The sequence below is a fragment of the Notothenia coriiceps genome, unplaced genomic scaffold, assembly GCF_000735185.1.
Source record: "Notothenia coriiceps isolate Sejong01 unplaced genomic scaffold, NC01 NC01_scaffold00037246, whole genome shotgun sequence".
Classification (NCBI taxonomy): Eukaryota; Metazoa; Chordata; class Actinopteri; order Perciformes; family Nototheniidae; genus Notothenia; species Notothenia coriiceps.
The window spans coordinates 12,308,688-12,318,859 of NW_011369947.1; the positions used below are offsets into that span (position 1 = coordinate 12,308,688).

At 39.0% G+C, this 10,172-nt stretch overlaps 1 protein-coding gene across 1 annotated transcript in view; it reads left to right on the top strand.

The window, feature by feature from the left end:
- Positions 1-2,442: 2,442 nt before the first annotated feature.
- The window catches only part of axdnd1 (axonemal dynein light chain domain containing 1), an 8,706-nt gene continuing 976 nt past the window's right edge, over positions 2,443-10,172 (top strand). Inside the window, exons 1-19 of the mRNA XM_010795611.1 lie at positions 2,443-2,467; positions 2,908-3,026; positions 3,103-3,206; positions 3,619-3,712; positions 4,759-4,844; positions 4,956-5,012; positions 5,181-5,289; positions 5,438-5,559; positions 5,794-5,934; positions 6,088-6,192; positions 6,418-6,538; positions 6,743-6,844; positions 6,982-7,148; positions 7,307-7,376; positions 7,629-7,863; positions 8,178-8,394; positions 8,941-9,034; positions 9,280-9,470; positions 9,661-9,751. Coding sequence (XP_010793913.1) covers positions 2,443-2,467; positions 2,908-3,026; positions 3,103-3,206; positions 3,619-3,712; positions 4,759-4,844; positions 4,956-5,012; positions 5,181-5,289; positions 5,438-5,559; positions 5,794-5,934; positions 6,088-6,192; positions 6,418-6,538; positions 6,743-6,844; positions 6,982-7,148; positions 7,307-7,376; positions 7,629-7,863; positions 8,178-8,394; positions 8,941-9,034; positions 9,280-9,470; positions 9,661-9,751 — 2,250 coding nt within the window. The remainder of the gene's footprint in view (positions 2,468-2,907; positions 3,027-3,102; positions 3,207-3,618; positions 3,713-4,758; positions 4,845-4,955; positions 5,013-5,180; positions 5,290-5,437; positions 5,560-5,793; positions 5,935-6,087; positions 6,193-6,417; positions 6,539-6,742; positions 6,845-6,981; positions 7,149-7,306; positions 7,377-7,628; positions 7,864-8,177; positions 8,395-8,940; positions 9,035-9,279; positions 9,471-9,660; positions 9,752-10,172) is intronic.

A 10,172-nucleotide genomic window follows, 5' to 3' on the forward strand; every position in this document is an offset into this window, starting at 1 on the left:
GCGGAGTTTAAATCTATCAAGTCATATTACAGGATAAAGTAAATACAGTTTAAACTGCCGTATGCAGACAAGACGCCGACGTGTCGCACTTATCACATTTAATCAGATCATCGATCATAATATATCATATATGTCCTTATCTGAGTCAGCTTATCGAGCCGTGTCTGGCCGTGCAACACTTTGTCACATACTGTATGCAGAAGTATTACTTTAAAGGGGACCTATCATGCAAAATGCACTTTTGTACGTCTTGTATACATAAATATGGGTCCCCGGTGTTCCAGGGAACTCACCAAGTGTCAGAAAATACAACCCTCTCTCTTTTCCTCCATACCCAAAGTGCAAATCAGAATCCACATGTATCAAATCCGTTGCAGCCCTGTTTTTAGAGATTTGGGTATGGAGGAAAAGAGAGAGGGTTGTATTTTCTGACACTTGGTGAGTTCCCTGGAACACCGGGGACCCATATTTATGTATACAAGACGTACAAAANTTTGAAATGCTCCCGATTTCTGAGGTCTCAAGGTTGGCAAGTATGATTAACATTAACCTTTCTGTTGGTCGCTTGTTAGCAGACCCTTACATAGTTTAAATCTACTACCCACAAATACAAATATGGACATGAGCTGCTATTTAAAAAAAAATGGTAAATGTAGTTAGGAACCTATCCATGTGATTTTAAGTAGGGGTGGACCTCAAATCCTCTAGGGGGGTTCAACATCCAATCAAAGAGCTTGAGGACTAATCACGGGGTTTGTCAAGCAAAGCACATGCTGTAGTCCCAAACGATAGCTGAGGTTTCTGGGTAGTGTAGTGTCTTCTGCCATCCTAAACTCCGAAAAAATATTTTTTTCTCCGAATTGAAGGGGGAAATTACAAATGCATTGTACACAATTTAAACCAATCAATGTTATGTAATTAACAAGGATAATCTGGTGTTTTTGAGTTGATGAGTACTACAGATACCACTGTAAAATAAATCGACAGTAAGGAGAATACTTACTTCCGGGTGTAAAATCCTCCGTTATCCAATGGGAATGGACGCTCACATTGCCTTTAATTGCCGCGTCACAGCTGCACGCCAAAGGACCCACGGTGGTGTGCGTTGAAGCTTCAACGGTTCTGCCCATTCACTTTGAATGGGGTGACGTCACACCTTACCGAACTGCATTGTGGTTTATTGTTGTTATAATAAAAAAGATTATTATTACTATGAAACAAAAAGCATTTGAAATACAGTCAGTAGCCATCGTCATTCTGATGTGGGGGGAGTGGTTTTCACCATCATTATCAACATTATATATTTTTTAAATGACTAATATTAGCCTACAATAAAGGGGACATGATCAAATAGGAATATGTCTTTTAAATAATGTTAACTAAAGGGAACAATCTATTTGACACAGCTGAAGCTCTGGCCTTCCTTAAAAACTAACTAATTTAATAAAAATCACAGTTGTATTACACACAATGCACTGTTTTTTGGGAACTCTTCAAGTTTACAAATATTATATTTTGACCTAAATCAAAATATAATATTATTTTCAAAAGCTTTTTTTGTCTGATGCTTCGATTAATTTTAAACAGACAGTTCAACAAAAGGATACCCAAAAAATGTAATTTTATCATTTAAATATTGAATTGTTCTCTCTTAGTAAGATCCCATTTTCCAAAAAATGGTGGTCTTACCTTGACTTGAAGATGAAGTCCATTTGCCTATCCTTCTGGACAAAAATCTCTATTACTTTTTTGTAAAAGTCCTCCTTATCTTCTTGTAGTTTCAAAAGTCTATCATGAATCTAATCGATAGATTTATGATTAGAAAATTATAAAAGTAGGGTAGACATGTGGATATTATCCGGCTGAACAAAACGTGCATTTATCTAACAGCTACGTTTCCCACAGATCTTATTTCCAGCTCTTTTCTAAAATCCCATGGAGAAATCTCATTGCTTTGTTGTGGAGGGAACCCATGCGCAGCTTACTTCCGGGTTTTAGGACGCGTCTCTCCTCTTCACACACCACACTTTTCGCGGTACACGTACTTACAGCCAATCAGCTCTGAATGATGTGAGATGACGTATGGTGGGGATGGCAGCTCACTGCCCCTATGGTCATTATTTTTTTGCCACACACATTAAATAGGACAATACTCTGAGCATGCGCAGTGTATTTCTTATAGTCACCGTTCACTTAGACAGGGAGAGGGAGGGGCATGATCGGGTTTTGTCCCACATAGCTCTAAACAGCTCAATAGGCACACACTGTAGACACTAATTAGAAGAACACAGACTAAAACAGCAATGAGACGAATCAGATGATTAAACATGATCTTAAAATATATATTATATATTTTTTTATTTATTTTTTGCATTTTTTTGTAATCATTATTTGTAATACTTTCTGCTGACACTAGGTGGGACTGTGCCCCAACTGCCCCTAATGACCAGTCGCCACTGTGTGTTCGGTGAAGCATTAAATGCTTACAAATCCAATGTAGGATATAAACACGACTAAACTGCAATGATAGCAAAGCTGTGGCTTGGGTTTTTGGGGTAATAAAGTCCAAATCATCGTTGGGCTGACAGCATTTATTGACATAAAGGAATCTTAATGTTTACCTTTTTAATATCCTTTTTTGTAATTTTCAATTGCTTGGTTTTCGTGAAATTAGCCTGTTTTCCTATTAAAGTGTAACAGATTGATGCATCTCCACAGATCATCTTAAAGGCTTCGGAATCCCCCCCATTGTAGTTAAAAAACTGTCAAAACTAGGGCCCCCAAACAGCATCTTGCATAGGGCCCCCAAAAAGCTAGAAACGGCCCTGCCTCACACCAAGGTCAGACTCTAGGTTATTCACCTACTGGTTTGTCTGAGTTGCTGTGAACTGAATGTTCAACTCCCAGCAGAGAGAAGGAAGACACAACCACCTCCCGTTGACAACCACATCATCCCAGATGAGCTGCTGGTCAGCCTCACCTCCACGGTCTGCAGCAGGAGCACGCCGCACAATCGCCACTGCAAGGTATTCAACCCTGATTTATATCTAAGAGGGAGTTTTTTAGTCTGGCAGTTTACATCTAAGATGACCTTGTATACAGGGCTGTGGAATCAGACGACCAGATGCAGTCTGGCATCACCCGCTGGGACGCAAGAAATACAAATTCTTTCTGGAACAGCCAACATCACTCACTGGAGCCGGCAGGTCAGCTACACGAAACCACACATATTAACTAACCACACTTACAAACCACAAACATTATGTTGGTTGTTGCAACTATAAAGTCCCCCCAAATATCTAATTTAAAATAAATGTCTGTGGTGTTTTGTCATCTAGTAAAAGCATGTTAAATGTTAACTGTTTAGGTATTAATGAAAGCAACATATTTATGTATATTTAGTCTCGAGACTAACTCAGGACAGTGATAATACAAACGTAGCTTGGCTTTACATAACTGGACATAGCAAAGTCAAGTTAATGTTATGTTATGTCTGAAGTTAGTTATTTTAAATGAGGTAAATAAGTGATCTATATAGAATCGTGGCAATAGTAGGTTTCTCAAAAAGTCTCACATTTGGCCTGTTGCTAATTTTGATTTTTTATTGTATTCATACAGGGATATTTCCTTCCTGTGTGATGCTATGGTAGCCCATAGGAAGACAACACCCCTGCCACCCCTGACAGAGAGGAGTGCCAATGGAGACACACAGGTCAGTTACCTCAGCTGACCTACAGTATTTCTACTTTCTGTCATTTTTACACTTTTTGAAAAACAAAAAGAAGGACCTGAGAATGTGACTTAATTTCCCTTTTCAATTTATCATCCCTAGTATAACATATATAGATTAATATAGTTTTACACAATTACAAGCAGTGCTATACAACATAACAAAATCAACCAGAAGTGATAAATAGACAAAAAAAGCCCAAATTGTTACTCTGTTGCGGCGATCCAGCACAACACAACAGGAAAGAATGAAACAGAGAAGAATCAATCAAACACAGATATAGCTGATCAGTAATTATTATTTAGTTGTTGCAAAAAACCAACAATAATGGGAAGTACATCACCTGCTGCCACAGCAGCCAATCTCGGAAATGCCCCCCAATAGTAGCAACAATCACACAGCATACTATATAGCCACTGTAATGAGCACACATACATTCTCCCTAAGCATGTTTAACGCACACACATTTTATCATGCAGCCTACCACACAAATGTCACATGTTTATCTCTCTGAAAGCTATACTTGTATATGTTTAAACGTCATTGTCTCATGACATCCATAGGATTAGTTAACTAACAAAGGTTAACTGTTTTTATAACCTGATGTCAGCCCACTTAAAACAAATACATCTGTTGATAATTCAGAATGACCATTGCCTCTCTAACTGTGTGTGACCCAACTCAGTAACACACATCATATGGAATACCATGTGATCTTTAATAAATATCAGAAATACGCTGTATTAAATATTGAGCTATAACAACTCCATTCCGATACCATGCAGATTCAAATTACAGCATGTCCATACTGTGAGATAAGTGTAACAGTAGTTTAGATTTTAGTTTTAAAGTTTAGAGAGAACTTTAAACATTTTCCATATTATGTAGCAGAATATCTCAAATTCTCTGATTTACAATAATAGTACTGATTTTAAATTCACAATTTTTACAATTCATTTATACACTTGTGGAATATGTACTCAGTATACAGTTTTAGGTTATAATAATGGTCACTCTGTGTCTTTCAGAATTACAGTGTCTCAGAAAGTGTGATCCCAGAAGAATATCACATTGTGAAAAACAAAGGGCTTCGGAGCCTGGAGTTCTTTGAGGAGTGAGTCTCCTTTACGATGTCCATCCACTTCATTCATGTTCATTGTAAAATCCTCTTGTTATTATATTAATTAATATTTTCTTTCATCTCATCTTTACTTCTCTTCCTCAGTGCGTTCACAGTACAGCTGCAGGATGATGAGCAGAAGCTGCGGGTCTTCCCTTCGCTGTGAGTTCCCTTTACAGATTAGCTTTAGTGAAGTAGTAATCACCATGCAATTTGAGGAGAAAGTTATGGTACAGCTTAATAGTAGGTAAGTTATAGTACTGCTTACCTTTAAGTAGGAATAGTGCTGGCAAAAAACAAGATATGTGTGTGTGTGTTGGGTGTATCCAGGAGGCCCAGCGGCAGACTGGAAGTGGTCCAGCTGACGCGGATGATGGATGACATGCTGGAGAAGGCAGGAGTGGATCAGCAGAGTGAGGAGCTGACAGAGCTCTCACAGGTAGGCAGACAGACAAGCAGAGAGTACACAGGCTGCTGACACTAGTTCTGTGCATTTATGTTGTTGTGTTTTCATTTTGTTAAACGTTTATATGGAAAATGAATGTACTGGAATACATATTGGAAACAGTGCAATGACATGTCTGCAGATGGAGGGTTTGCTGGAGCTGGTGCAGGTTGAGCAGAACATCTACAACATTGTTTTCCATGAACTGATAAGGCAGGTCAGCGTGGGCTGTGCTGAGAGAGGACAGCTGCTAGCAAAACTCAGGTAAGCATCCTATTAATAAAGATGAATAAATGGTAACTATATGAGCCTTAAAATCATACTATAGAAATATGGATATAAATAAGGAATCAAAAGATGAAACACAAATCTGCAAATGTATTATCCCCATGTTATCACAACTCAAAACGTATTTTGAGAAATGTCACATTTTCAGAAAATATTTTCTATGACCCTAGGAAGCCTTTATCCATGCAGCTCTTTGGTTTTTGTGTCCAGACAGCGCTACCAGATGCTGCTCCAGCGAATCCCCAGTCGTCTGAAGGCTCTGCACACTGAAGCCGTGGCACAGCGGGCTCTGGACCGCCGGCTCACTGAAGAAATCCACCGCATCAAGAGATCCATCGAGCAGCTCAACGCGTACGTAGGCCTGCAGGGCCATGATGATTTAAATAACTCTGTGCTAGGAACATAGTGATTATTTTACAAAATAAATAATCAAATGAAAATAATAGCACTCAAAACTATTTGTAAAAATAAGATATGTTTTATGGATGTGCAATTTCTTCACAGCGAACTGTCTAGAATCAGAGACCATGATGACTCCGTTTCCCAGAAGGCAGAGTGTGCTCACCAACAGCTGGCTGGAGCGCTTGAGCAGACTAATATCAACTCAGAGTTAGTCCCACTGAACTAGTGTTCATTTTCCTCACGTTGATGCATTCCAAAATTCTGCTTATTTTTCTAATAAGATATGTGATTATATTCACGCAACAGTCATTTGTGCGTTGTTAAAAAAAATGCTAAACACTACAGTAAATAGAAATACAACAGAAGCATTATTCAATACTCATACATGTCTTAGATACCAGACGCTTTAAATGTTCCATGTGCCCTTCTCAGTGTGGTCCAGGGTTACCATGAGCTGTACGACCTGCAGAGGGGTCGCCAGGAGGCTCAGCTGCTCCAGATGACGGAGGAGAGGGACTGCTGGAGCCAGATCACATTCTGCCTGGCCCTCAAGGTGTGTGAGCCATGATCTAGTTTTTATTTTAATTGGACTCATGTACTTTTATGCTGATTAGAAAATAGGTGAACTGACTTTGTTTGCAGAATCACAAGCAATATAATCATTATTGGACTCTCATTTTATATTCACATATATATAACATATGCTGCTCACTACAATGTATGGATTGTCAGGATTCATTTGTTCTGTGCTCTGCAGGTGATCAGTGTGAAGAAGCTGCAGCTGATCAGTCGGCTGCATATCATGGAGCAGAGCTGGTTTAAGACGGCAGAGCACTGCAGCCTCAACATTGCTTTGAAGGTAACAATGCACTTCCTATTTCTTAACACATGGTATATGGCTCATGGCAAAAACACCTAGTGGCCCTGATGACTCTTCAGAAATATCCCTGGTGTTTCAATTACACTCTGATTATATTGGTGACCATCCCTCTGTAGGACACAGAGGACATGAATGCCATCATGAAGCTCAGTGACTACTGGAAAGAGCAACTCACTGTGTTTATGTCCCAGCTGAAGAAAACTGAGCATGCTCAGTGTGAACAGATCAGTGCCATCCAGCAAGGCATTGCTAAGTGTCTGGACTTCTGCGCCACAAAGAACAAGTGAGGACAAGCAGAGATCATACCCCACCTGTTAAGAAATAAGGATTTTCTGGAAAACATTTATTATTATTGTTGTTCTATCAGCAAAGCCACTGACAGCAATTATTGGAGGAGGAGATTGATATGCATTCTAATTTACTATTTTTTTCTCTTTCAAGGTTCCCTGACCTGCAATATGAAAAAGCTTCATTGGAAAAGATTCATGCTGATGTGAAGCAGTGGGCAATTGTAAATTCACACTTACTTCCTCTGTCTGACATTTTTTATCATGTTCATTGATTTTAACTGATGTGTCTGAAAAATTGGCTTGGTATTCAAATAGTCTTTAGACCAGGAAAAGGTAGTGTATGTTATGTAAAGGGTAAACAGTTGGTTGCCAGTTTGGCTGTGTTGAAATTATGATCATACAGTATTACAATGTAATATATATGTATTATTTTGTTGTCGTAAAATACTCCTGTGTTTTCTGTTTCTCTGCAGCTGTTGTCTCTCCAGTGTGACTGCTACCAAGGTGAGAAGTTGCTCTGCTGCCAGCAGACACTGGGAGAGCTTGGCAGTGTGCAGGAAAGATGGCTGACTATGAGCCTTGAGCTGCTCAGAAGACACCTTTCTCCTGATGGAGAACCCAGTGAAGGCCAACAGGCCCTAAGAGAGCTTGACAGGGTCCTGTCAGAGCTCCTCAAACAGCTGGGAAGTCGAGTCAGTGGAGAGAGTGGTGAGAGCTGAGAGTTAGACACATATCTTGAAAATATTAATTGAGATAGAAACTGGATTTTTTTAGTCTAACAGACAAGTAAGTATAGACTGCTTTAGTTTTTGCTTGGCTACATTTAAAATATCTGTACTGCTGACAGCTGCATATTCAGGACCCTGGGAAGTGTCACAATGTGTGCTCTGAACAGCAATAGTCACGGATACTTTATTCCATCCGTCTCTTTTTTTGTAATGTATTAATGAGTCTTATTGTGGTATAGCCCTTTTAGAAATGGACTCAATGTTTGGAAACTGATTACAGCAACACTGTTTCAGGGATCCACGGACAGATGATGTCACTGCTCGGGTTTATGGAGTCCCGGATTTCCAAACTCGGTGTCCTGATTGGCCGGTCAGAAATGATGTCTGCCTCTGATTGGCAGAAGCTGGAAAGTTCACTGCGAAGTTGGCAGAGTTTGACAAAAAAAATATTTCAAAACGTCCTCAGTATACAGACAGAGAACGAAAAGGACAAAAACGAGCCGGACATATAGTAAGTTTGGTCCAAACTATGGATTTCATTAGAGGCAGATGCATTTTTTTTTACCATTTTATAGAAAGGTTTGTTAAGCTAAATGCAATGTTTGTTAAGCTGAATGCAATGTAATGACTATCATAAAACTATAGTTTGTTCTTTAGCACAGGAAACTTGGTATTCTGTAAACATTTTTGAATCAAAAGTCTTTAAACAAAACAGCAACAAATGTGTGCAAATCTTATTTGCTCATATACTGGTCTGACAACACCCTAACAATATCATGAGTTCCTCAGACAATCTTAACGCATAACTTTTGTTGCTTGGGATACAATGGATTGGAATTTCAAAGAGCAGATAGAAAGAAATTCAAACATTTTGGATATGGAGTTCTGATATTTGCTTTTCTTGTGTGTGTGTGTGTGTGTGTGTGTGTGTGTGTGTGTGTGTGTGTGTGTGTGTGTGTGTGTGTGTGTGTGTGTGTGTGTGTGTGTGTGTGTGTGTCTGTGTCTGTGTCTGTGTCTGTGTCTGTGTCCGTGTCCTATGTTTGTTTGTTTCAAACAGCACAGAGACAGACAATGTTTCAGACAAAGTAAAGGAGTTCATAATCAGCGTGTCCAACTTCGCTGATGCTGAGAACCACAGAATCAGTGAAGAGGTCAGTATAAACCACATTTTGTCAACACTATACATGCATTTCCATCAGCTCCATGAATATGATACTCTCATATTAAACACGCAAATATCCAAATCAACAAAAGCTTAAAATGTAGTTTCTCAGCTACTCATTTAGATGACCAAAAGTACTAGATAGACTACATTAAGAGGTATTTGATGAATGAGTTTGTTTGCTGTATGATACAAGGTGCTTCTCTTGAGTTTGAGTGTTTCCCCTCCCAACAGGTTCATTCTATTCACATGGCTCAGGCCCGCTGGATGTTGGATTTCATGCTCCTCATGGTACCTGACCACAGCGAGGACCACAGCCAAGAACAGGAACATCATTACATTACAACCATCTCACTACAGACACTGGTAGAGGATGCCAAGACGCTGGCTGAGAAACTAGACGTTTCTTCTGCATATATCAGCAGGTACAATAAGTATTAACAATAAGTGCTCAGTATTCATGTAAACTTTACCTTCTTTCACAAGTGTTAAACAGAATATTACTTCAGAGAAGAGTTACCTAAAGGGTCAATGCTATAAAGCTATTCAATGTATTATTAAAGTTGGATATTCTCCAGGATTTCTCATTAGGAAATCTTTTTTTTTGTACTCTAGCTCCTGCAAGCTGATTCTTGAGGAACAGACTCTGCAGAACCCACATAGAGTTGACGGTGACAATGAGATGAGCGAGTGCAGAAAGCTACAGGTAAAAAAAGTAATGCTTCAGAATTAAATAAATAGCAAAGAAAAGATGGCAATATAATAACTTTGTGTTTTTATATTTCACAATTAGTTACTGCCTCAGGGTGACAAATTACAGAAATCAAGAATGCAACCTTTTTTCCGTTAAAGGGGACCTATCATGCTATATTTGAATAATATCTTGTAGGGCCATACCTATATAAGGTATATTTATAAGTTTTATTTTTCAAAATACCAAACAGATCATGCATTTTAGCCATGCCTCATTTTGCCTCACTCCAGCTCTCAAAATTGCCAGCTTTCTGGGGGGCGGGGCTAATGAAAAGCAATTTGAAATATGTGTGCAATCATAATAGCAATGTGTATACAGCGTTTCGTGAATATCGGAAAAACTATATGCAAACAGTTTGGAGCAAATTTGCGAC